The 27,522-nt window shown below is 45.2% G+C and overlaps 2 protein-coding genes, 1 long non-coding RNA gene and 1 pseudogene across 4 annotated transcripts in view; 1 reads left to right on the top strand and 3 right to left on the bottom strand.

Moving 5' to 3' along the window:
* Positions 1-5,975, bottom strand: part of LOC121542315 (regulator of G-protein signaling 22-like) — a 37,299-nt gene extending 31,324 nt beyond the window's left edge. The window contains exons 1-4 of the mRNA XM_041851714.2: positions 5,919-5,975; positions 4,432-4,591; positions 2,840-4,206; positions 1,963-2,124 (exon numbers count right to left, since the gene is read on the bottom strand). Coding sequence (XP_041707648.2) covers positions 1,963-2,124; positions 2,840-4,206; positions 4,432-4,461 — 1,559 coding nt within the window. The 5' untranslated portion in view covers positions 4,462-4,591; positions 5,919-5,975. The remainder of the gene's footprint in view (positions 1-1,962; positions 2,125-2,839; positions 4,207-4,431; positions 4,592-5,918) is intronic.
* Positions 5,976-6,511: 536 nt separating this feature from the next.
* On the bottom strand, positions 6,512-7,333 carry LOC121543831. Its single transcript, XR_005996048.1, has 3 exons — positions 7,242-7,333; positions 6,967-7,029; positions 6,512-6,672 (listed from the first exon to the last, which is right to left on the bottom strand). It is a non-coding gene; the product is annotated as an uncharacterized LOC121543831 (long non-coding RNA).
* A 729-nt stretch (positions 7,334-8,062) lies between these two features.
* Positions 8,063-16,488, bottom strand: LOC121542576 (F-box only protein 43-like). Of its 2 annotated transcripts, none has more exons than XM_041851997.2 (6): positions 16,353-16,488; positions 14,180-15,489; positions 13,396-13,878; positions 10,682-10,784; positions 10,294-10,488; positions 8,063-8,718 (listed from the first exon to the last, which is right to left on the bottom strand). In XM_041851997.2, exons 2-6 carry the CDS (start codon positions 15,424-15,426, stop codon positions 8,470-8,472), a joined length of 2,277 nt encoding a protein of 758 aa, XP_041707931.2. In that variant the 5' UTR covers positions 15,427-15,489; positions 16,353-16,488; the 3' UTR covers positions 8,063-8,469. The 2 variants fall into 2 exon arrangements, with proteins under 2 accessions (XP_041707931.2, XP_041707932.2); XM_041851998.2 differs by lacking the exon at positions 16,353-16,488 and adding an exon at positions 15,702-15,953.
* LOC121543740 lies at positions 16,389-27,189 on the top strand (annotated as a pseudogene).
* Positions 27,190-27,522: the final 333 nt, after the last annotated feature.

The following is a 27,522-nucleotide window of genomic DNA, read 5'->3' as shown; positions in this document are numbered from 1 at the left end:
CTGCCAGGATCTTGGTCAGGTCATGGATCCTGCCAGGATCTTGGTCAGATCATTGATCCTGCCAGGATATTCGTCAGGTCATTGATCCTGCCAGGATCTTGGTCAGGTCATGGATCCTGCCAGGATCTTCGTCAGGTCATGGATCCTGCCAGGATCTTGGTCAGGTCATGGATCCTGCCAGGATCTTGGTCAGGTCATGGATTCTGCCAGGATATTGGTCAGGTCATTGATCCTGCCAGGATCTTGGTCAGGTCATTGATCCTGCCAGGATATTCGTCAGGTCATGGATCCTGCCAGGATCTTGGTCAGGTCATGGATCCTGCCAGGATCTTGGTCAGGTCATAGATTCTGCCAGGATATTGGTCAGGTCATGGATCCTGCCAGGATCTTGGTCAGATCATTGATCCTGCCAGGATATTCGTCAGGTCATGGATCCTGCCAGGATCTTGGTCAGGTCATGGATCCTGCCAGGATCTTGGTCAGGTCATGGATCCTACCAGGATCTTCGTCAGGTCATGGATTCTGCCAGGATCTTCATCAGGTCATGGATCCTGCCAGGATCTTCGTCAGGTCATGGATCCTGCCAGGATCTTCGTCAGGTCATGGATCCTGCCAGGATCTTGGTCAGGTCATTGATCCTGCCAGGATCTTGGTCAGGTCATGGATTCTGCCAGGATATTGGTCAGGTCATGGATCCTGCCAGGATATTGGTCAGGTCATGGATCCTGCCAGGATCTTCGTCAGGTCTTGGATCCTGCCAGGATCTTTGTCAGGTCATGGATCCAGCCAGGATCTTGGTCAGGTCATTGTACCAGAAGTGTACCACATCCAGAGGACAAACACTAATTAAGGCAGACTATACATGCTGTAGCGACCGGAGGGAGCAGGAAGCGAACCCAGGTCACCCCACGCATCGCGCCAATAAGGTTAACCCACTTAGTGAGAATTGTGACGTGGGTCATATAGCGAGGATCGCTACAATATATAAATTGAAAGGGGCGACATAACATGAACATTACATTATTATTAACACATTCCTTTAATATAACCACAGAAATAAGAGACAGAATGGAACACATGATCATAGCATGATCATAGTTCAGGTCACAGGCTAGTCAATATTTAATTTGGTCAAAATAACCTTGTAAAAATAGATCTTCATTATGCATTGTAGTACTGCCATCCAGGGGCACAACTTTGGTTTTAGAAGTGGGGGGGGGACATATTTCTTTAAACATTTATTTTTATTTTTTATCCAGTCGGATAAACACTCCAAACAGCCTACCCGACCGCTCGGAGGAGTCCGCATGGTCCTAAAGCACAACGATGCCTCATTTTGTATCACATTCCAATGATAGAAATGGAGAGGGGGGGACAAACATGCATTTTCAGAATGTGGAGGGGACATGTCCCCCTCGTCCCCAGTGAAAGTTGTGCCCCTGCTGCAATAAAATACAGGAACTATTGGATCCTGTAAACAACAGATTGGATGGTACGGACCAGTGGTTTTCAAACCTCTCCACTAGGACCCCCAGACGTTTAACAAATGTCACCTAATCAAATAATAATAATAATAATAATAATAATAATAATACTATGCCATTTAGCAGACGCTTTTATCCAAAGCGACTTACAGTCATGCGTGCATACATTTTTTGTATATGGGTGGTCCCGGGGATCGAACCCACTACCTTGGCGTTACAAGCGCCGTGCTCTACCAGCTGAGCTAGTTGGCTAGTTGCCTAAAATCGAATGTAATTAGTGTGTACAGCAGTAGTTATATAGGATGAGCCATGACTAGAATACAGTATATAAATGTACATATGAAGTGGGTAAAACAGTATATAAACATTATTACAATGTTAAATCGGGTGTGCTAGCTCTGGAATAGTTCAAATACATGGAACGTCTGGGGGTTTGAAAACCCCTGGTTTGGATGACCTTGTCAACCAGTCTCCTCACCAGTAGCAGAGCAGTGCCTCAGTGAGGCGGGGCTGTGCTCTCTGCAGTCTGTTCTCTCTCCAGCAGGGGGAGGTAGAGAGACCCAGTCTGGTCAACAGCTCACCATTCAGACTGCTCTGGCCACTGGTCAGCAGGTAGCAGCTACGCATCTGGACCAAATGCCTGTCACAATTAATCAATCAGTCAATCACGTCACTGGTTAAGAGGAAGGCTCATTGGCATCTCAGGTTCTATACTTCAATGGTGGGTTTAGGTTAGGGTTTAGGTTTAGGTTAGGGTTTAGGTTTAGGTTAGGGTTTAGGTTTAGGTTAGGGTTTAGGTTTAGGGTTACGGTTAATGGTTCGGATTTAGGGGTTCAGGTTAGGGTTTGGGTCAGGATTAAGGTGAAGGTTAGGAGTTGTGGGTTAAAGGCCCAGTGCAGTCAAAAATGTGATTTTCCTGTGTTTTATATATATTTCCACACTATGAGGTTGGAATAATACTGTGAAATTGTGAAAATTATGATAATACCCTTTTAGTGTAAGAGCTTTGACATTTCTGCCTGTTTTGGTGGGATGGAGTTTTGGCCTTCCATGGTGACATAACCATGAGGTAAATTAGTTAATTAGTTAATAGACCAATAAGAAAGAGAGTTCCAAACCTCTCTGCCAATAACATAACATGTTCTGTTGTCCCCTCCCCACTAAGACCACTCCTAGACAGTCATAGCAACATTTTTGTTTGAGAAATTGCCTTTTGCTAAGAAGCTATTTTTGTTTCATTTTGACCATTTTAATCACAGTAAGGTACTTCATTGTTACCCAGAAAAGATTTGATATTGAGATCAAAACTGCTGCATTTGGACCTTTAAGGAAATACTGAATGTGTATATGAATACCTGTTTTTCCTCCTACCGTCCTGTAGGGTGTTCAGTCTCTCTATATCCATCCACAGACGCAACAGCTTCTCTCCTGGTGTTCCCTTTAAGAACTCCTTAAACTCACCAAGACCCTGTCTATCACCATGGATACTACCATAGCCATCATAGAAGCTAAGGTCAGGGTCATCCTCCTCTGACACTCCACCCTCCTCCTGCTCCTCCAGTCTGCTGTGGCTGGCGGCTGGACCTCCCTCACAGGGGCTCTCTGTGTGGGGACCACCTGTCTCCTCACCACTGCTACTGCTGCTACTCCAACTCATGTCCATCTCTGTCACCATGGTGACCTGTCTCTTGTCCATCTCTGTCCCCAGGGTGACCTGTCGCTTGTCCATCTCTGTCCCCGTGGTGACCTGTCTGTCGTCCGTCTCTGTCCCCATGGTGACCTGTCTGTCGTCCGTCTCTGTCCCCATGGTGACCTGTCTGTCGTCCGTCTCTGTCCCCATGGTGACCTGTCTGTCGTCCGTCTCTGTCCCCATGGTGACCTGTCTGTCGTCCGTCTCTGTCCCCATGGTGACCTGTCTGTCGTCCGTCTCTGTCCCCATGGTGACCTGTCTGTCGTCCATCTCTGTCACCATGGTGACCTGTCTCTTGTCCATCTCTGTCCCCATGGTGACCTGTCTGTCGTCCATCTCTGTCCCCATGGTGACCTGTCTGTCGTCCGTCTCTGTCCCCACGGTGACCTGTCTGTCGTCCATCTCTGTCACCATGGTGACCTGTCTGTCGTCCGTCTCTGTCCCCATGGTGACCTGTCTGTCGTCCATCTCTGTCCCCATGGTGACCTGTCTGTCGTCCATCTCTGTCACCATGGTGACCTGTCTCTTGTCCATCTCTGTCCCCATGGTGACCTGTCTGTCGTCCATCTCTGTCTCCATGGTGACCTGTCTGTCGTCCATCTCTGTCCCCATGGTGACCTGTCTGTCGTCCATCTCTGTCCCCACATCTCTCAGTATCCGCTCCATCAGACTGACAGCAAGCTGTTCTACTGGACTATAACAGGAGGGATTCTGGGGGTTGGGGTCCCCATTACCCTGATCTGTAGTTCCTGCCTCTGTCTCTGTGTGGTAGACTGTCATCTCCTGGTTTGGGCTGTGGGCTCCCTGTCTCCTGTCCCAGTCTACAACTGAAGAGCAGAGAGGACGGGGGACGAGGAGTGAGGAAGAGAGGGCGTAGGACTCTGAGTCAGGGATGCAGGAGAAGCAGGCTGAGGTCAGACCCCTCCGTCCCTCCCGGCCCAGGGAGCACACTGGGGTTTTCACAGACTGGGTAAAGACAGGATGCTGCTTGTCCTTGACCTCAGCCATAGTCAACACGTCTGTTACTGAGGCCTGCAGACACACAGAGAACACAGACAGGAAAGTGTCGCCTGGGGTGAGAGAGACAAAGAAATCCCTGGATCATACACAGCATATATATCCAACTACTGTTCCACCAACACCACAAAACAAGGGTTTATATAAGATGTGATGACGGATAATGATCTCCACTGTACTTAACCATATTGACATCATATTCAGACATATAATCTATATGAATAACCAGGATGTGCTGACCTGCCCCAGTGAGACATAGAGGACCTTCATCAGGGTCTCTCTGTCATCAGGCCCAGGGGAAGGACAGACGGGCTCTGTGGTGACAGGGTGTTGGACTGAGACGCCATCCCTCTTCTGGTTCCAGCTCCGAGAGCCCCACTGAGAAAGCAGCTTCGCTAACCTGGGAAACACCGTCAAGCATCAAACACACATCAATCAATCAATCAAAAGTTTTGTCCCTGGAGTAGGATATTATTCTGTCACTGTCTCAGGGCATGTCTACCTTCACTCTGCCAATACAGGTGTGTTACATTAGGTGTGTGACAGGCAGGTGTAGTGTGGGTCAGAGAGAGTCGCCTGCTCTCAACAGGTACAGTATATGGTAACATGGCACGCAGGAGAGATGTATGTGGCATTAGGTATCCATGAGCTGCAGGAAGTAGGTCTATAGGTTGGGTGGAAGTAGACCTATAGGTTGGGTGGAAGTAGGCCTATAGGTTGGGTGGAAGTAGACCTATAGGTTGGTGGAAGTATATAGGTTGGGTGGAAGTAGACCTATAGGTTGGGTGGAAGTAGACCTATAGGTTGGGTGGAAGTAGGCCTATAGGTTGGTGGAAGTATATAGGTTGGGTGGAAGTATATAAGTTGGGTGGAAGTAGACCTATAGGTTGGTGGAAGTATATAAGTTGGGTGGAAGTATATAGGTTGGGTGGAAGTAGACCTATAGGTTGGTGGAAGTATATAAGTTGGGTGGAAGTATATAGGTTGGGTGGAAGTAGACCTATAGGTTGGTGGAAGTATATAGGTTGGGTGGAAGTAGACCTATAGGTTGGGTGGAAGTAGACCTATAGGTTGGGTGGAAGTAGACCTATAGGTTGGGTGGAAGTATATAGGTTGGGTGGAAGTATATAGGTTGGGTGGAAGTAGGCCTATAGGTTGGGTTGCACCGACGGCACCTAGCGATGTCATGTGTGGTTGCGCCGCAAATCGTGTCAGGTCACAACCAGCTTGTGTTCACAGGAATAGAATACCCATTCCAAAAGTCAGGACAGACAGGATCAGGATCAGGGCAGTGCTGATATCAAGACAGATTAAGTCAGGACAGACAGGATCAGGATCAGGGCAGTGCTGATATCAAGACAGATTAAGTCAGGACAGACAGGATCAGGATCAGGGCAGTGCTGATATCAAGACAGATTAAGTCAGGACAGACAGGATCAAGATAAGGGCAGTGCTGATATCAAGACAGATTAAGTCAGGACAGACAGGATCAGGATAAGGGCAGTGCTGATATCAAGACAGATTAAGTCAGGACAGACAGGATCAGGATAAGGGCAGTGCTGATATCAAGACAGATTAAGTCAGGACAGACAGGATCAGGATCAGGGCAGTGCTGATATCAAGACAGATTAAGTCAGGACAGACAGGATCAGGATAAGGGCAGTGCTGATATCAAGACATGCATCAACAGGTTATATTACCCACACTAATAAAACATTGGGGATTACCTGTACTCAAAGTAGCAGTCACTTTGAATAAACAAGGGTACTCTTTCTTTTAGGATCCACTCCACTCCTTGTTCTCTGTCCAAGCGCTGTTAAGACATTCAAATCAATGATTATTATTCTCATTTAGATAATGCCACACACAGGTGTCCGATTTCATAAACTCCATATCATGAATCAACCAACTAATCTGATGAGAAACTTGAATAATATGATAATATAATATGCCATTTAGCAGATGCTTTTATCCAAAGTGACTTAAAGTCAGGTGTGCATACATTTCTTTTTACGTATGGGTGGTCCCGGGGATCGAACCCACTACCCTGGCGTTACAAGCGCCATGCTCTACCAATTGAGCTACCGAGGACCACTTGAATAAAAAAAGCCATAATCTTTAGTTTGACTAAACTTACGAGGGCAATGTGGTGGTTGGCAAATCGAATTGACAGTTTACTTGTCAATTGTACAACAGGTGTAAAACAGTACAGTGAAATGCTCACTTGCAAGCTCTTTCCCACAATGCAGTATTCAATATCAAGATGACATGCTATAAAGGAACAGGAGAATGTGAACTGACCAGAACAGTGTAGCGGTTGTCCACCATGGGTCTAGCAGCCAGCTCTGTTGGGTCAGTGAAAGGTTGTGATTGAAAGTACTGCAGGTCTGACCTGATCCTCCTAGATAGAGCCTCCGTTGCATCACTGACCACCTCAAACACACCAGTCTCCTTGTTGTACTGTACACACTCAGGGAAAGACTGTGTTGGAAGGAAACAGGACATTGGGACATTATTTGATTAACAGAAGAATTAAAAGAAAATCTCAGATTCGGACAGAATAGATACAGGGAAAGCGTAGCCCGTGTAATTGGTAAATTATCTTAAATCTGTTCAACCATTGAGGACTGTGAAATCAAGCATTTCCACAAGCGTAACAATTTCCAACATATTTGTGCTTTAGAAAAGTTTTGGCATTCATCCACAGTGAAAATAAACTTTGGTTACTGAATAAAGTAAAATATAGCCAAAGTAGAAATGTGACATTATGTTTACAGGTAGACGGAGGAACTCATTAAAGAAGTGCACCAGAACATCATCAGAAGCCAGACAGTCCTCCTGTGGACATTGAACAGAAGACATAGGTTAGTTAGTATTCAATGTGTTGATATTGGGAAAAACTACAGCATTCACTTTAAATCCCTTGCCAGAATCCTAGAAGTCATATTAAAAGTTGTTCAACACAGTACAATGCTCAGTAGTCAATATGACAAGTTGAAACGTTTAGAAAAATACATTCGTTTTTTAATTTTTATAAATAGGTTACTCACGAAATTATCGATGGTAAGGTAAGGTGGATCTATGGAAGAAAAAATTCGAGACATTTATGGTGCTTTTAAGACAACTGATGCCACCTTCAGATCAACTGGGATCTCGGAAATCTCTGACTTCCGAGCGTCCAAGACAACTGGTAACTCGGGAAACGAGGTCAAATCATGACGTCAGCGATTTTCAAGCCGGAGCTCTAGAAAGAGGCCAGAGATCCCGGCTTGGAATTCCGAGTTGGATGACCGTCCGAAACGAGTTTCCCAGCAGGAGCGCGTTTTTGCCCACCGAGTTCTCGGTTGTCATGAACGCATTGAACTTCCCAGTAGTTTTTAACGTTGAATGTTCTCTCACCACAGAGGGCAAACGTTTTATTCAGCTGTTCTAGAATTCCCGGACTCACCTGTTGTAATCTTCCCCAACATTCTTCACTTTATGTACTACAGTTGTCAGTAGTTATAATTCACCCAGAAACGTCAGCCAGGGGCTCTATGCCCGGAACACCTCTGACCCTCCGTCACCAGACCTTTCAGTGTAATTACCGACAGAGGGGTTGCCATGGAAGTGAACTCAATCACATTGCAGAGGGGGCAGTAAAAGTCGTGACGCTGAGGAAACATTAACTGGAGTGGCATTCATCCATTTTTAAACTACTAAATATACTGCATTTTATTCAGCCTTCTCATAGTAAAGTAGAGATGATTAACCATAACACGCTACTAAGGCACATTACTAAACACAGTGGCATTTATTTATTATATTTCAGAGAGGAATAGGCGGTAGTACTTTCTCAGTGAATGCGACGGTCAAGTGAATGACATTAACCAGTAGATGGCGCCATAACGATAAAAACTATTTGATACAAAACACATTGTCATTGTTCACATGCCTATGAAACAACGTCAAATAAATATGTAAAAGTACAACTTTATTTAAAATAATCTATAAAACATTTGTACAGCCAGTTGTAAAAGTAGACAATATACAGTAGTATACAGATACATTCATATAAAACCATGAAAATCAAGCTGAGAAGAGAAACAACATTCTGTAGATCAATTAATTATCCCAGCAGGAGCTCAGCATTCAGTAGCCATTTCATGTCTGATTGATTCTACTGGTGCTGCTCCTCGCTGACCCATAATTAAAAACACATCGCATATAAAACACATTAAAAAAAGGTAACCGGAGGTACAAATAACTTCAAAAACAACTACACATATAAAAACCCAGTCACAATCGCCTGACGTTGCGCTTGCTCTGAGCACTCCCGGGAAGAACATCCTTTTTGCTGCGTCGCATGGCCGACACGCTGACGCACTCTTTGGACCCGTGGAAGGCACAAAGGCAGCCTGTACAGAACTGGAAGCCACAGTCAACCCTGCTGCACACACCCTCCATCTTCACTGAGTGACACCTAGCAGGGTGCCTGCATCGAGGGCAGGGCTTCAGACATTCATCACTGAAGAGGGTTTTGGCCACCTAGGAGGACGGAAAACACAACATAACAGAGATTAGGGCTAGTGTCCTTCTCTACCGGGAGGGATCCACAATATAACATTAGGGCTAGTGTCCTTCTCTACAGGGAGGGATCCACAATATAACATTAGGGCTAGTGTCCTTCTCTACAGGGAGGGATCCACAATATAACATTAGGGCTAGTGTCCTTCTCTACAGGGAGGGATCCACAATATAACATTAGGGCTAGTGTCCTTCTCTACAGGGAGGGATCCACAATATAACATTAGGGCTAGTGTCCTTCTCTACAGGGAGGGATCCACAATATAACATTAGGGCTAGTGTCCTTCTCTACAGGGAGGGATCCACAATATAACATTAGGGCTAGTGTCCTTCTCTACCGGGAGGGATCCACAATATAACATTAGGGCTAGTGTCCTTCTCTAAAGGGAGGGATCCACAATATAACATTAGGGCTAGTGTCCTTCTCTACAGGGAGGGATCCACAATATAACATTAGGGCTAGTGTCCTTCTCTACAGGGAGGGATCCACAATATAACATTAGGGCTAGTGTCCTTCTCTACAGGGAGGGATCCACAATATAACATTAGGGCTAGTGTCCTTCTCTACCGGGAGGGATCCACAATATAACATTAGGGCTAGTGTCCTTCTCTACAGGGAGGGATCCACAATATAACATTAGGGCTAGTGTCCTTCTCTACAGGGAGGGATCCACAATATAACATTAGGGCTAGTGTCCTTCTCTACAGGGAGGGATCCACAATATAACATTAGGGCTAGTGTCCTTCTCTACAGGGAGGGATCCACAATATAACATTAGGGCTAGTGTCCTTCTCTACAGGGAGGGATCCACAATATAACATTAGGGCTAGTGTCCTTCTCTACCGGGAGGGATCCACAATATAACATTAGGGCTAGTGTCCTTCTCTACAGGGAGGGATCCACAATATAACATTAGAGCTAGTGTCCTTCTCTACCGGGAGGGATCCACAATATAACATTAGGGCTAGTGTCCTTCTCTACAGGGAGGGATCCACAATATAACATTAGGGCTAGTGTCCTTCTCTACAGGGAGGGATCCACAATATAACATTAGGGCTAGTGTCCTTCTCTACAGGGAGGGATCCACAATATAACATTAGGGCTAGTGTCCTTCTCTACCGGGAGGGATCCACAATATAACATTAGGGCTAGTGTCCTTCTCTACAGGGAGGGATCCACAATATAACATTAGGGCTAGTGTCCTTCTCTACCGGGAGGGATCCACAATATAACATTAGGGCTAGTGTCCTTCTCTACAGGGAGGGATCCACAATATAACATTAGGGCTAGTGGCCTTCTCTACAGAGAGGGATTCACAATATTTGGCTTATTTGATAAACGTACAGCAATGAGGTATCATAAAATAGTGACGTTAGTTGGATGTGTGTTTAAGAGAAAAAAAAACATCCCTGTGTGTCAAATGCTGTTTTAATTAATCACGGCCATAAACAAATCTCTTATTTTCATATACCTGAAACATATGGCCTCATAATGTGACCATAAAAACATTCCTGTACATTACAAAGTGGACTAACCTGTACGAACATGTCCTGTTTGCTGGCTGAGTTGTGCTGGACGGGGGTTAAAGAGCCTGTTCCCGTGGCTGACTGGGGGGTACCACAGGGCCTGGAACTGGGGGTCCTGGACTGGGCCTGGACTGACTTCAGGGCTGACCGGCTCAGCAGGGTCAACCTGGTCTCTGCATCAGGGACATGGACTGCACTGCCAAGCTGCACACACACAGGGAATGAAAGTAGATGTGTACTATTTATAGAAAATCTGACTGGAGCTATATTCATTAAGTGTCTCAGTACGAGTGCTGATCTGGGATCAGTTTTGCCTTTTTAGATCATAAATGAATAAGACTACATGGCCAGATGGGACCTGATCCTGGATCAGCGCGGTTACAGGTGGCGTCCTCACCTCCAGAGCTGCCTTGGCGTCCCTCAGGTAGTGTCTCCTCCTGCGGTCGGACATCTTGTTTTGAACTACGATCTCATTCCAACTATCAGACACCTGACCAACCCTGTGGACCAGCAGAACACACGCAACAATGTCATGACAATGACGTGGTAGAATGTTCTAGGCAGCGTTTTGATCGCACACGCGTCGGTGGATCTGTAACACACACTGCCTTCAGAAAGTATTCACACCCCTTGATTTATTCCATATTTTGTTGTGTTACAGCCTGAATTCAACATGGATTGTTTCTCACCCATCTGCACACAACACCCCATAATGACAAAAGTGAAAACATGTTTTGAAATGTTAGCAAATATGATTAAAAATTGAAATACAGAAATCTCATTTACATACAGTACCAGTCAAAAGTCTGGACACACATACTCATTCAAGGGTTTTTCTTTATTTTTTAAAACTATTTTCTACATTGTAGAATAATAGTGAAGACATCAAAACTATGAAATAACACATATGGAATGATGTACTAACCAAAAAACGTGTTAAACATATTTTAAATTTTTCAAAGTAGCCACCCTTTGCCTTGACGACAGCTTTGCACACTCTTGGCATTCTCTCAACCAGCTTCATGAGGAATGCTTTTCCAACAGTCTTGAAGGACTTCCCACATATGCTGAGCACTTGTTGGCTGCTTTTCCTTCACTCTGCGGTCCAACTCATCCCAAACCATCTCAATTGGGTTGAGGTCGGGTGATTGTGGAGGCCAGGTCATCTGATGCAGCACTCCATCACTCTCCTTCTTGGTCAAATAGCCCTTACACAGCCTGGAGGTGTGTTTTGGGTCATTGTACTGTTGAAAAACAAATGATAGTCCCACTAAGCCCAAACCAGATGGGATGGCGTATCGCTGCAGAATGCTGTGGTGGCCATGCTGGTTAAGTGTGCCTTGAATTCTAAATAAATCACAGACAGTGTCACCAGCAAAGCACCATCACACCTCCTCCTCCATGCTTCAGGGTGGGAACCACACATAAGGAGATAATCCGTTCACCTACTCTGCGTCTCACAAAGACACGGCGGGTGGAACCAAACATCTCAAATTTGTACTCATTAGACCAAAGGACAGATTTCCACCGGTCTAATGTCCATTGCTCATGTTTCTTGGCCTAAGCAAGTCTTCTTATTATTGGTGTCCTTTAGTAGTGGCTTCTTTGCAGCAATTCAACCATGAAGGCCTGATTCATGTAGTCTCCGCTGAACAGTTGATGTTGAGATGTGTCTGTTACTTGAACTCTGAAGCATTTATTTGGGCTGCAATTTCTGAGGCTGGTAACTAATGAACTTATCCTCTGCAGCAGAGGTAACTCTGGGTCTTCCATTCCTGTGGCGGTCCTCATGAGAGCCAGTTTCATCATAGCGCTTGGTTTTTGCGACTGCACTTGAAGAAACTATCAAAGTTATTGAAATGTTCAGGATTGACTGACCTTCATGTCTTAAAGTAATGATGGAGTGTTGTTTCTCTTTGCTTATTTGAGCTGTTCTTGCCATAATATGGACTTGGACTTTTACCAAATAGGGATATCTTCTGTATACCACCCCTACCTTGTCACAACACAACTGATTGCCTCAAACGCATTAAGGAAATAAATTCCACAAATTAACTTTTAAGAAGGTACACCTGTTAATTGAAATGCATTCCAGGTGACTACCTCATGAAGCTGGTTGAGAGAATGCCAAGAGTGTGCAAAGCTGTCATCAAGGCAAAGGGTGGCTACTTTGAAGAATCTCACATATATTTTGATTTGTTAAACACTTTTTTGGTTACTACATGATTCCATATGTGTTATTTCATAGTTTTGATGTCTTCACTATTATTCTACAATGTGGAAAATAGTAAAAAATTAAGAAAAACCCTGGAATGAGTAGGTGTGTCCAAACTTTTGACTGGTACTGTATCTGAGGAAGAGTATAAAACAATTTCTAGAGTGTTGAAAGTTTCCAAGAGTACAGTGGTCTCCATCATTAGGAAATCGAAAAAATATGGAATTACCCAGACTCTGCCTAGAGCTGGCCGTCCGACCAAACTGAGCAACCGGGAAAGAAGGACCTTGATCAGGGAGGTGACCAAGAACCCAATGACCACTCTGACAGAACTACAGAGTTCCTTGGTTGAGATGGGAGCACCTGCCAGAAGGACAACAGTCTCTACAGCACTTCACCGATCTGGGCTTTATAGGAGAGTGGCCAGACGGAAGCAGGGAAGAAAATCCTGACAGACAAGACGACTCAAAGTGGTCCTCTGTAGCTCAGCTGGTAGAGCACGGCGCTTATAACGCCAAGGTAGTGGGTTCGATCCCCGGGACCACCCATACACAAAAAAATGTATGCACGCATGACTGTAAGTCGCTTTGGATAAAAGCGTCTGCTAAATGGCATATTATTATTATTATTATAACCGTCACCAAAGGTGCTTCTACAAAGTATTGACTCAGGGGTGTGAATACCTATGTAAATGAGATACGTATTTCATTTTCAATACATTTGCTACAATTTCTAAAAACATGTTTTCACTGTCATTATGGTGTATTGGGTGAGATTTTTATTTTATTTATTTAATCCATTTTTAATTCAGGCTGTAACACAACAAAATGTGGAATAAGTCAAGGGGTATGAATACTTTCTGAAGGCATTGTATATACAGTAAATAAAATCCTCACCTATAGACATCTTCAGAGGACAGCTGATTGAGGATCATAGCCAGGATGTGTCTGAGATTCTTCTTCTTCAGCTCAGTAAAGATGTCTACCTTCCCCAGGCCCATCTTCCTGCCGATCAGCCCGGCCAGGGGCATGGTGGTCCTGAAGGCCTCTTTCTCCGAGGCCCTCAGCAGCTCCTCCATACTGGTCTGCTCCAGCAACATCCCGGAGGTCCTCTGGGACAGGGCCTGGATCATCTGCAGGGCCGGCGTGAGGGACAGGTCCTCTAGCTTAACGGTGGCTGTTTTCGGCGGAGTCACGTCCAGGAAGACGTCACGGTCATCCTCCTTGAAGATGCTGCGCTCCAGATGTGCCTGGGATGTCAGGTTCTTCTCTCTGTGATGAGTTCTGTGGGCTGCCAGGGCCCTGACGTCACGGTCCCCCTCAGACTGGGAACCCCCCTCTCGGAGAGTGGAGAGGCGGCGCTGGCGCTCCAGTCTGGACCTGATGATGATGATGTTTATTTATTTACTTAATAAATCATTTTACAAAACGGAAGCAAGATGCAAACTGAATTACACCAAGTACAACTTATAATGAAATTAATAAATATTACAATAATTAAACTACAAAACACCATAAATATACAAAACTGAAATTTTCTAGGGCAATGTTTCTCAACTTCAGTCCTTGAGTACGCCAAACATCACACATTTGTATATACTGTTGGGGGTACCCAAGGACTGGAGTTGACAAACACTGTTCGAGGGCATTCATTGGAAGTGAAAAAGCTCTGCCAGCCTACCTCCTCTTCATCTCGGCCAGCCTGCTGGGGGTCTCCTTGCACCTGGAGCTGCCTGACGGCAACAGCAGCTCCTGGAAGGAACCATCATTGTCCACCGTGGAGTCCTGGGACTTATCCAGAGCCAGGGAGCTGAAGCCACTGTCCTCAGACACGGAGCGGTCACAGTGTTTAAGAGTAGGGGTGGATGAAGGGGTGTCATGGTCACAGTGTTTAAGAGTAGGGGTGGATGAAGGGGTGTCATGGTCACAGTGTTTAAGAGTAGGGGTGGATGAAGGGGTGTCATGGTCACAGTGTTTATGAGTAGGGGTGGATGAAGGGGTGTCATGGTCACAGTGTTTATGAGTAGGGGTGGATGAAGGGGTGTCATGGTCACAGTGTTTATGAGTAGGGGTGGATGAAGGGGTGTCATGGTCGTGTTTATGAGTAGGGGTGGAGAAAGGGGTGCTCAGGACACTCAGGCTGTCAGAGAGGTCAGCTGCTACGTTGTTGTTGACTGGAGTCTGGAAGTTCTCTTTCACCGAGGGTGTTAATCTGCTACAGCGTGGGGTCTCCGACATCTCAGTGGAAAGGCGGTCTGAGGAGATGATGCTCTCTTCCAAGTCTGCATCCGAGAGCGATGCAGCGGACGCCTTTCTCTCAAAGAGAGGGAGGCTGGTCGTGTTGCATTTACCATCTTCAAGCGTTGAGGTTTTTACAAGCGGGAAGAGGAGGCGCCGTTTTCTGCTGGACAGAAGCACGTCCTCCGGGTTTAAAGTGCTCGTAGCTAAAGCTGCAATAGTAAAGGCATCTGGTGAGTCAAAGACCACGTTGGAGCAGCGGTCAGTTCTCACGTTCACTGACGAGTCAGTCCTTTTAGCGCATGGTATTTTTGTGTTGTCTGCAGTTTTACCCTCCGATTTAGACATGAGGAGACGTCGTCTCAGAGATGGATCTCTCTTGGATACTTTAGGAGTTTCACACCAGCCGTTCTGCAATGGCCGCTCCTTCAGAATGTCTTTCTGTGGACTCCTGACACCCTCTTTTAGTCTGTTCTTTCTGGGTGACAGAGGTTCGCATTTCTGTGAAAGGTTCTCTTTAGGCGTTTCATGAAAACCATCTGAAGAAAAACACTTTGAGAGGGCAAATTTGTCTCCACTGTCCATTTTAGGGCTGTAACCACTGTCCAGGTATCCACTGTCATGACAAGCTCCATATTGCAGGTCTTTGCGGCTCTGGAAATGAGCATCTGGTCTGAGACTGCACTCCATACTCCCTTTCAGATGTAGAAAGACTATATTCACCAGGTGACGGGTCTGGTGTTACAAACTGATCTGTGAGAAGAAAGTGAAAAACAATGCAGTTAGACAAAAAGTGTTAAGCCACATCGCAAGTTAGGCCTAACGTTAACTAAGTTCATGTAGCTAGTTAGCCAAGATTAGACCAAATGTAACCTGTACTAAATTTTTTGAAAATACAAATATATCTAGCTGACTTTTGCTAAAGAAAAAGTGGTCAATATCTAACAGGTTATGAGAGTAGCTACTTCAGCCAAAACATGCGCCTTCCAAGTGGATGAAAGAAACGACCAGAAGTTAGCTGATGTCGTTAGTGACAACAATTCCATAGTTGCTATGCTGTGGCGTGCTGTTGATAAACGGTATTTAAATCCCCCCTCGCTCGCTCGGTTTGAAATGTTCCGCCTATAGATCTCCATGGCTCCCATTCGCCCGCTCAAACTGCACTGCGACCGCCAACACCTCGACTGAGGCTGGGAACACGGTGCTTGGCTCCCTGCCTCCCTAGAGGCCCATTAGCCCGCTGGCTGGCTGGCTAGCTAGCTAGCGTAAAAACAAGGGTTTGATAAATGGGAGCTAGTTAAGAGTTAGCTACCTAGCTCGTTTCAATCACAAAATATTAAAAGCCTTTGCAATTTCAGAATGATGCAGGTGTGCAATGTAGAGTACATTGTTTGTTGTATTGCTTTATTACTCAACTAGTTAGTTTTGCTTGTTAACCAATTGATTAGCTGAAAGTTAATACCCTAAAGTTAGCAATTCACCTTGAAATACATACTAAAATGAACTGCATGTATACAAGGTTGATACACACGTTAACGTTACGTAGCAAGCTAGTTACTTACCTAGCTATTGTTTCAGAAAGAAAGTTAGCTAGTGTCGAAGTGTTGTTTACTTACTTCTAGCCAAATGGCAAACCTAAAACGTAGCTAGAGATGGTGGACACTCCAAAGAGGTATATCGTGTTGCATCAGGAGTTGTACCGTATGCAGACTGCAGTGGCCGTCTCCTCTTCGTAATGAACTGTGTGTATTTAGGAGTGAGAGCTTTTCCACGTTTTCAAATTTGGTGCAAAACCCTGCGGCTCATCTCACGCCACCTCTCGCGATGATTTGTTTTCCCAAACGAACGCATAAATGTTATGCACGCACCGTAGTCCGGGAGGTGTTCTCTTTCTTTCATTTATTCATCTACCTGACGGTGCCGTGCGTTCAGATAAACTCTCCGGTCGACACAAGATTGTATCACTCATTCTGCATGTGATATCCTAGTTTAGGTGGGCTGGTAACATCTTAAACCGCAGACATGGTGGCGGCTAAGAAGACGGTGAGTTTGGGACTGGGAAATCGTTCATTAATAGAAATGTTTGTGCACATCCTTCATTTAGGAACGGTGATGGGTAAATGTTATTTTGAAATCGTTCATTTATCCCCAGTGTGAGTGATATTGGGGATTTATTATTCTCCTAAACTGATGGGATGACTAATTTAGAAAGAATGCAGTCTTGACTGGGCTAATGTAGGCTGTGACACCTGGCAAGGCTGTGATTGATGTGAAGAGCTGCTTTAGGGGGTAAAATTAGATACTGGTTCTTTGTGATCTATGAGTCTTCCTTTGACAGTGGCGGCTCCTGAAAAAATTCTCAGGAGGGGCAATTTTTCTGATGATTTAGGTGACCTACACACATTTAAAAAAAGATATGTCCAGCAACAACATGAAGACAGGGGCAGCATATAAGTCAATACCAGAAGCATTTATTGACTGATCTCAAAAGTGTTGGCTTACCAGGGTTGGTGGAGCCCTCAGTTTCATCTTTGCCTCGCAAAGCTAACTCAAACACTCCGCAAAACTTCACACACTGGATTAGCCGGCTGAGGATGTGGCGGTTCTTGCTAATGTCGTAGTAAATATATTTGTTATAGTGAATATGGAATATGATATGTTGAGTAAAATGTTGTGCTAAGATCTATTTAGGTCAGAAGCTGGTTATAAGTTCTGTTCCTATCCAATAACAATGGACAAAAGGGTCCTATCTTGTCAGCCTTGTCAGCAGGTGGCCAAGGACAACACCCACGCCATAGGCCTCTCAGTTCTTCCAACTCACGAGTTCTTGCTCTGAGGACACACACACACACAAACACACACACACACACATCATCACTGTTAAACACACACACACACACACACACACAAAAATCCCCTCTCTTAGGCTGAACATTTGAAGACAGAGAACCCGACTCAGAGCCAATGCAACAGTGACAGTAGCCTGGAGGGGACCTCGCCCAACTCATCAGGACCAATCAGAAGATCAGAACTACTAGATTCAACCTACTTCATTTATTGCATAAAATGTCTGCACACAATGTTTTGGGGCTCTCTTCAGATAATAATAATAATAATAATAATAATAATAATAATAATAATAATAATATGCCATTTAGCAGACGCTTTTATCCAAAGCGACTTACAGTCATGCGTGCATACATTTTTGTGTATGGGTGGTCCCGGGGATCGAACCCACTACCTTGGCGTTACAAGCACCATGCTCTACCAGCTGAGCTACAGAAAGTGGATACTCATGGATGCGCATTGCAATTGTAAAATGTCAACACAATTGGAGACACCACGTCATTTTTGGAGACATGTTATTGACAGTAAACTATTGTAGATGCGACTGCTAACTAAATAAAACATTTTAGCTGGCTAGCTAATCATCTTAGCTAAATGTGGGGCAAACAATTCAGTTATTTACCGTTAATTTGAGGGATTGGGGTGAAAGAAATCGAGTTACATAGTGATACTTTACGATATACTGTATTGACAATATCGCAATATTTTAGCGCTAGTTGGCTGTACCTGCACCAAAAACACCATTATTGTTCCTTCATAGCTTGTTCTCAATCTTTTCACATTGGGAGCCAATTTGTTTTCAGCACTTTTATTTCCATGACTGATCAAAACTCGTTCTCATGGCTTTCTGATCCCTCTGCAACAGACATATGGTGCGCAATAAAATCACAGTATCGAATCGCAATACGTATAGAATCATGAGACTCGCAATGCTGATGCATATATCTTATCGTGAGGTTCCTGGCAATTCCCAGCCCAAGTTCATTTGCCACAACAAATCTCTTCGCTAGCAAACGCGATGTCTTCTCCAAAACGGCAATGTGTCTCCAGCAATGTTTACTTTTTTGACGTTCTATGGCATCTCCACTTTCCAAGCATATATGACCACATGTAATATTTTGGTAAGTGATGCAAATAGTGAACTATGTAGGGCCAGGATGTAAAATATATGTAGCTGCAGCAATTTCTCTTATCTGATATGGTAAGTAATGGGGCTTAATTTATAGCTCCCTAAGAGTTTGACGAACGGGTCCGTGAACGCGATTCCAGATATCTTTACCTCTGAATAAACTGCCTTTATTACCATATCCACCCTGTCCAAAGTCTCTACTTGGTCTCAGTTCCAGTAAACTTGTGATTATCAACACTAACCTCATCGTTGTGGCGGCGGACAGCTAGCCTGTATCCCTCGTCATCCAGTTGAGTGAGTGGCAATGTCTTTTTTCGTTCGTACAAATTTTTGGAAAATCCTCGGGTGTAGGACTTTCCGCCTTTAGTAGAAACCTGTTGAATTATTAAATTTGGTCTGGGAGGTCCTAATTGTTTCGTTGCCAATTTTATCTTCATTTGTTCGCCGACAAAAAGGAACTTCTTTCAAACAATCCGCTCTTTTCTCAGTTACGTTCATGGTTACGTAACGTATGACGAAAGCGGTAAGTGCAAGCCCACAGACACCCATTGAGATTGTATTGAAGGCTCTGAAATTTGAAAAAAATTGATTTTACATGGGAGTCTATGACAGACTTCTGGGCGATTTTCAACCTGACTGAAATCGCCCCAAAAGGGGGGGGAGCCATTTGAAGCACGACTTTAGCCTGATTCGACATTTAGTGGCAGTGTGGCACTGTGGCAGATCAGACGTATAGATTACAACACTGATAACTACTGTTGCCGTGATATAATTGATTAGAAAAAAAATCCCTTCCTTTTCCCGTTTGGCAGTGCGTCGCCCATATCGCCCTATTGAACAGGCCGCCCCTGTCCTTTGACTAGGAATGATGTCTAAGGGAGCTGGCTCTTCTCACTATGATAGGTTGTTATGATAATCTTGTGCCTGGCTGAAGTGTGTAACAAATGGAGTGCCGAGGAGATGAGAACAACCCCTGAATCAATGGATTGGCTGAGAAAGTTTAAAGCACGCTCAAGTCTTTACTCTAATTGGCCAGCAGAGAAGTGGGAAGTTCCCTCTGTCAGAGTATTTGGGTATTGTTTCTGGAACAATGAGTTAGTTCTCTGGAGTGTCCTGCGAGACATCACAGAGAGCCTGTATATACGAAACATCATATTTACCATTGAAGGTTTTTGCATTAATTAAAATAATTAGTATACCTTAGAAGTCGTGTTGACCTCTTTTGTTCCTGATACCAGATTTGAATTGACGCGACTTTGACAGTGACCAAGCAGGGCCCGGTTTCCCGGAACTTTAGGCTTACGAGTGTCTTTACGATACATTTTTCCTACGGCGGAGGATGTACCATGCGTTTCCCAAAACACCACGCAGAGAGAACGTTCCGTAGGAGCGTCGTTGAGGCATGTGTCGATACTGATAGGATTGAAAGAAAGGCAGCGCTGCTCTCGGGTCAGCTTTCTCCATTCAAATCTTACTTTAATATTAGAATTATTCCTAAATACTGACAAGGTATCAACTCCTAGAGAGATTATCACCTATGGCTGCAAATATTGAGGCGTCTCATTCTAATTCTTACCCTATAATGCACTAAATCAAGATTTGCCACATCATTGCCCACGTTAGGCTACACATGAAATATATTGAGGCAAAACGTTTGACAGTAGCCAAATAGTAAAAGGAAACTACATTGAATGAACATTACATTGATTTAGATGAGATATCATTGGAATATGTAGGCCTGTGTAGCCTATACTGGATGCAGGCTATTCACCTTTGTGGTGTATTAACATTATGACTGTTTCATGAAGAAATGGAATGTTGTTTATGTTAGTATATGTTTTAGTGTAACGTCACATACAACAGACAGGAAGTGTGTTGTGGACAGGAGAGACTGGTGATTGGCCAGAAGAGGGAGCATCATTGTTTATAAATAGGGGGGAAAACGAAGAAGAAAGTCGGAGCGAGCAGCCATTCTGAGGCGTCGCTCTCCGGGTGTCATGTCACCTGTCACTTATGCTGAAAGCTCGTGATTTTAATAAAAGCCTCTAACACGATGCAGCATAAACGGACTCTTTGTTGACAGCAATAATATGCCACCACTCATCCGATACGACACCTTTTAATGCAGTCATCTTGGTTTTCATTTTAAACATATTTTCTTTGCTTGTTTGTAACAATTGTAAAGACTTTGTAGTCTTTTAGACAATTTGTAGTCAACTTCGTTGTGAAGTTATCGGCGGTCACACAGAGACAAACATCTATATTCTATGTTTAGCGAGATCTTCTGTGTATAAAGTGACGCAGTAGGAGGAAAAACGCATATAAATCACATTTTATTGGCCGCATGCGCCGAATACAACAGGTGCAGACATTACAGTGAAATGCTTACTTACAGCCCTTAACCAACAGTGCATTTTATTTTTAAATAAAAAAGTAAAATAAAACAACAACAAAAAAGTGTTGAGGAAAAAAAGAGCAGAAGTAAAATAAAATAACAGTAGGGAGGCTATATATACAGGGGGGTACCGGTGCAGAGTCAATGTGCGGGGGCACCGGCTAGTTGAGGTAGTTGAAGTAATATGTACATGTGGGTAGAGTAAGTGACTATGCATAAATAATTAACAGAGTAGCAGCAGCGTAAAAAGATGGGGTGGGGGGGGCAGTGCAAATAGTCCGGGTAGCCATGATTAGCTGTTCAGGAGTCTTATGGCGTGGGGGTAGAAGCTGTTGAGAAGTCTTTTGGACCTAGACTTGGCACTCCGGTACCGCTTGCCGTGCGGTAGCAGAGAGAACAGTCTATGACTAGGGTGGCTGTAGTCTTTGACAATTTTGAGGGCCTTCCTCTGACACTGCCTGGTATAGAGGTCCTGGATGGCAGGAAGCTTGGCCCCAGTGATGTACTGGGCCGTACGCACTACCCTCTGTAGTGCCTTGCGGTCGGAGGCCGAGCAGTTGCCATACCAGGCGGTGACGCAACCAGTCAGGATGCTCTCGATGGTGCAGCTGTAGAATTCTTTGAGGATCTGAGGACCCATGCCAAATCTTTTCAGTCTCCTGAGGGGGAATAGGCTTTGTCGTGCCCTCTTCACGACTGTCTTGGTGTGTTTGGACCATGATAGTTCGTTGGTGATGTGGACACCAAGGAACTTGAAGCTCTCAACCTGTTCCACTACAGCCCCGTCGATGAGAATGGGGGCGTGCTCAGTCATCTCCTTTGTCTTGTTCACGTTGAGGGAGAGGTTGTTGTCCTGGCACCACACAGCCAGGTCTCTGACCTCCTCCCTATAGGCTGTCTCATCGTTGTCGGTGATCAGGCCTACCACTGTTGTGTCGTCGGCAAACCTAATGATGGTGTTGGAGTCGTGCCTGGCCATGCAGTCATGGGTGAACAGGGAGTACAGGAGGGGACTGAGCACGCACCCCTGAAGGGCCCCTGTATTGAGGATCAGTGTGGCAGATGTGTTGTTACCTACCCTTACCACCTGGGGGCGGCCCGTCAGGAAGTCCAGGATCCAGTTGCAGAGGGAGGTGTTTAGTCCGAGGATCCTTTGAAGGCACTATGGTGTTGAATGCTGAGCTGTAGTCAATGAATAGCATTCTCACATAGGTGTTCCTCTTGTCCAGGTGGGAAAGGGCAGTGTGGAATGCAATAGAGATTGCATTATCTGTGGATCTGTTGGGGCGGTATGCAAATTGGAGTGGGTCTAGGGTTTCTGGGATAATGGTGTTGATGTGAGCCATGACCAGCCTTTCAAAGCACTTCATGGCTACAGACGTCAGTGCTACGGGTCGGTAGTCATTTAGGCAGGTTATCTTAGTGTCCTTGGGCACGGGGACTATGGTGGTCTGCTTGAAACATGTTGGTATTACAGACTCAGTCAGGGACATGTTGAAAATGTCAGTGAAGACACTTGCCAGTTGGTCAGCACATGCTCGGAGTACACGTCCTGGTAATCCGTCTGGCCCTGCGGCCTTGTGAATGTTGACCTGCTTAAAAGTCTTACTCACATTGGCTACGGAGAGCGCGATCACATAGTCATCCGGAACAGCTGGCGTTCTCATGCATGCTTCAGTGTTGCTTGCCTCGAAGCGAGCATAGAAGTGGTTTAGCTCGTCTGGAAGTCTTGTCACTGGGCAGCTCGCAGCTGTGCTTCCCTTTGTAGTCTGTAATAGTTTTCAAGCCCTGCCACATCTAATGAGCGTCAGAGCCGGTGTAGTACGATTCAATCTTAGTCCTGTACTGACTCTTTGCCTGTTTGATGGCTCGTCGGAGGGCATAGCAGGATTTCTTATAAGCGTCCGGGTTAGAGTCCCACTCCTTGAAAGCGGCAGCTCTACCCTTTAGCTCAATGCGGATGTTGCCTGTAATCCATGGCTTCTGGTTGGGGTACGGACAGTCACTCTGGGGATGATGTCATCGATGCACTTATTGATGAAGCCAGTGACTGATGTGGTGTACTCCTCAATGCTATCTGAAGAATCCCGGAACATGTTCCAGTCTGTGCTAGCAAAACAGTCTTGTAGCTTAGCATCTGCGTCATCTGACCACTTTTTTATTAACCGAGTCACTGGTGCTTCCTGCTTTAGTTTTTGCTTATAAGCAGGAATCAGGAGGATATAGTTATGGTCAGATTTGCCAAATGGAGGGCGAGGGAGAGCTTTGTATGCGTCTCTGTATGTGGAGTAAAGGTGGTCTAGAGTTTTTTTTATTTTTTCCTCTGGTTGCACATTTAACATGCTGGTAGAAATGAGGTAGAACGGATTTAAGTTTTCCTGCATTAAAGTCCCCGGCCACTAGGAGCGCTGCCTCTGGATGAGCGTTTTCCTGTTCACTTATGGCCTTATACAGCTCATTCAGTGCAATCTTAATGCCAGCATTGGTTTGTGGTGGTAAATAGACAGCTATGAAAAAAATAGATAAACTCTCTTGGTAAATAGTGTGGTCTACAGCTTATCATGAGATACTCTACCTCAGGCGAGCAAAACCTCGAGACTTCCTTAGATATCGTGCACCAGCTGTTGTTTACAAATATACACAGACCGCCACCCCTTGTCTTACCGGAGTCAGCCGTTCTATCCTGCCGATGTAGCGTATAGCCCGCTAGCTGTATGTTGTCCATGTCGTCGTTCAGCCACGACTCGGTGAAACATAAGATATTACTGTTTTTAATGTCCTGTTGGTAGGATAACCGTAATCTTAGGTCATCTAATTTATTCTCAAATGATTGAAGATTGGCTAATAGGATTGATGGAAGAGGCAGTTTACTCGCTCCTTACAAGGCACCCCGACCTACGTCCACGATATCTCCGTCTCTTTCTCATGCGAATGACAGGGATTTGGGCCTTGTTGGGTGTCTATAGGATATCCTTCGTGTCCGACTTGTTGAAGAAAAAGTATTAGTCCAATACGAGGTGAGTAATCGCTGTCCTGATATCCAGAAGCTCTTTTTTGGTTATAAGAGACGATGGCAGAAACATTATGTACAGAATAAATTACAAATAACGCGGAAAAACACACATAATAGTACAATTGGTTAGAGGGCTGTAAAACGGCAGCCATCTTCTCTAACGACGTACTTAGTTATTTATCGACTGCCGTAGAACAGCTATCGTTTAAGTGCAACTTTAGCAGTGATGGTTTTGGGAAACGGCTCTGAGATTTAACATTGCTCCTACGAAGGTTAACGATGAACATAGTCGTAAGATGCTCTTGTGTAACTGGGCCCTCGCCTGGTCTGGTTCATGATGCATGGGACTGCCTTGTGTTTAGTCAATGCGGTTGTGGGCTAAAAGCAGCCTGGTTGGTCGGCCTGCCTGGTTGGTCGGCCTGGTCGGCCTGCCTGGTTGGTCGGCCTGCCTGGTTGGTCGGCCTGGTTGGTCGGCCTGCCTGGTTGGTCGGCCTGCCTGGTTGGTCGGCCTGCCTGGTTGGTCGGCCTGCCTGGTTGGTCGGCCTGCCTGGTTGGTCGGCCTGGTTGGTCGGCCTGCCTGGTTGGTCGGCCTGGTTGGTCGGTCTCTAATCTGTTTCTCTCCCCAGAAAAAAGTCCCTGGAGTCCATCAACTCTCTGCTTCAGCTGGTGATGAAGAGCGGTAAATATGTACTGGGCTACAAACAGACTCAGAGGATGATCCGCCAGGGCAAAGCCAAGCTGGTCATCCTGGCCAACAACACACCTGCCCTGAGGTAACTACACTCAACAAAAATATAAACGCAACATGTAAAGTGTTGGTCTCATGAGCTGAAATAATAAGATCCCTAGACATTTTCCATAAGCACAAATAGCTTTTCTTTTCAAATTGAAGACATTTTGTTTACATCCCTGTTAGTGAGCATTTCTCATTTGCCAAGATAATCCATCCACCCGACAGGTGTGGCATATCAAGAAGCTGATTTAAACAGCATGATCATTACACAGGTGCACCTTGTGCTGGGGACTAAAAGGTCACTAAAATGTGCACTTTTGTCACACAGCACAATGCCACAGATGTCTTGAGGGAGCATTTAATTGGCATGCTGACTGCTGGAATGTCCACCAGAGCTGTTGCCAGAGAATTTGTTCATTTCTCTACCAATGTCGTTTTAGAGAATTTGGCAGTATGTCCAACTGGCCTCAACTGCAGACCACGTGTAACCACGCCAGCCCAGGACCTCCACATCCGGCTTCTTCACCTGAGGGATCATCTTGAGACCAGCCACCCGGACAGCTGATGAAACTGTGGGTTTTGCACAACTGAAGAATTTCTGCACAAACTGTCATAAACCGTCTCAGGGAAGCTCATCTGCGTGCTCGTCGTCCTCACCAGGGTCTTGACCTGACTGCAGTTCGCTGTCGTAACCAACTTCAGTGGGCAAATGATCACCTTCGATGGCCACTGGCACGCTGAAGAAGTGTGCTCTTCACGGATGAATCCCGGTTTCAACTGTACCAGACGTATGGCGTTGTGTGGGCGAGCGGTTTGATTGTCAACGTTGTGAGCAGAGTGCCCCATGGTGGCGGTATGGTATGGGCAGGAATAAGCTACGGACAATGAACACAATCGCATTTTATCGATGGTAATTTGAATGCACAGGGATACCGTGACGAGATCCTGAGGCCCATTGTCGTGCCATTCATCCGCCGCCATCACCTTTATGTTTCAGCATGATAATGCACAGCCCCATGGCGCAAGGATCTGTACACAATTCCTGGAAGCTGAAAATGTCCCAGTTCTTTCATGGCCTGCATACTCACCAAACATGTCACCCATTGAGCATGTTTGGGATGCTCTGGATCGCCGTGTACGACAGCGTGTTCCAGTTCCCACCCATATCCAGCAACTTCACACAGCCATTGAAGAGGAGTGGGACAACATTCCACAGGCCACAATCAACAGCCTGATCAACTCTATGCGAAGTATGTTGCACTGCATGAGGCAAATGGTGGTCACACCAGAAACTGACTGGTTTTCTGATCCACGCCCCTACTTTTTTTTTTTAAAGTATTCCCAGTCGTGTGAAATCCATAGATGAGGGCCTAATTAATTAATTTAAATTGACTGATTTCCTTATGAACTGTGACTCAGTAAAATCTTTGAAATTGTTGCATTTTTATATATTTGTTCAGTGTAACTAACCAACACACCTGCCCTCAGGTAACTCAGGGTTTCCCAAACTCGGTCCTGGGGTGTGTGGTTTTTGCCCTAGCACTACACAGCTGATTTAAATGATCAACTCATCAAGCTTTGATTATATTTTAATCCGCTGTGTAGTGCTAGGGCGAAAACCAAAACATGCACCCCGGCGGGGGGTAGGACCGAGTTTGGGAAACCGACGTAACTAACCAACACTTACCTAACTACTGCAGGGGTGGGCATTCTGGCATTTGCTCCAGTCAACTATCACACCTATTAATTATTTGAATCTGGTGTGCTACTACTAGGTTGAAGCAAAACCCTCTCCCTCAGGGAAGACCGCTCACTCCTGCTCAGCACCAATATTGTACTAAAGTGAATCCACCCTAAAAACTGACTGGGCTCAGCACCAATATTATACTAAAGTGAATCCACCCTAAAAACTGACTGGGCTCAGCACTAATATTGTACTAAAGTGAATCCACCCTAAAACTGATTTGAACACTCTTCCCTTCTCTCTGTAGGAAATCAGAGATAGAATACTATGCTATGCTGGCTAAGACTGGAGTCCACCACTACAGTGGGAACAACATGGAGCTTGGGGACAGCCTGTGGAAAGTACTTCGGAGTCTGCACACTGGCCATCATTGACCCTGGTGAGTTCATGGAAAATTAACAAGTGTGTAAACTGTTATTCTTTCCCGACTGGTTTATAGAACGTAACTTCTAATTATTTTCTGATCATCTACAGGTGATTCAGACATCATCAGGAGTATGCCTGATCAGCCACAGCGGGGAGAAGTAGTCTAGTTGGTTCTCTTCTGTTTCCCTGGAGATTTATTTGTAAATAAATCTACTTTAAAAGATGACCAAGTTGTTTGTCATGACGTGTTCAGTCCATTGCCATGTAATTGTAGTACAACGGAAGAAATTATGCAAGAGACTAAAATGTGGGCAAGCATTTTTCTACATCAAGTTTGCAATGTAATGAAGATGTCACCCTGGTGTTCTGTCACCCTGGTGTTCTGTGTTCTGTCACCCTGGGGTTCTGTGTTCTGTCACCCTGGGGTTCTGTCAGTGTCACCCTGGGGTTCTGTCACCCTGGGGTTCTGTCACCCTGGTGTTCTGTCACTGTGTTCTGTCACCCTGGGGTTCTGTCACCCTGGGGTTCTGTCACCCTGGTGTTCTGTGTTCTGTCCCCC

Source organism: Coregonus clupeaformis, chromosome 28, assembly GCF_020615455.1.
Source record: "Coregonus clupeaformis isolate EN_2021a chromosome 28, ASM2061545v1, whole genome shotgun sequence".
NCBI lineage: Eukaryota > Metazoa > Chordata > Actinopteri > Salmoniformes > Salmonidae > Coregonus > Coregonus clupeaformis.
Note: the sequence above shows the minus strand (reverse complement) of the source record. Positions and strands in the feature narration are given on the sequence as shown.

Coding starts and splice junctions, on each gene's coding strand:
- LOC121542576 (XM_041851997.2), bottom strand. CDS start 15,426: ATGGAGTGCAGTCTCAGACCAGATGCTCATTTCCAGAGCCGCAAAGAC. Junction 13,879..14,179: donor CTGGCCGAGATGAAGAGGAG/GTAGGCTGGCAG, acceptor CATCATCATCAG/GTCCAGACTGGAGCGCCAGC. Junction 10,785..13,395: donor TCCTCTGAAGATGTCTATAG/GTGAGGATTTTA, acceptor GCTGGTCCACAG/GGTTGGTCAGGTGTCTGATA.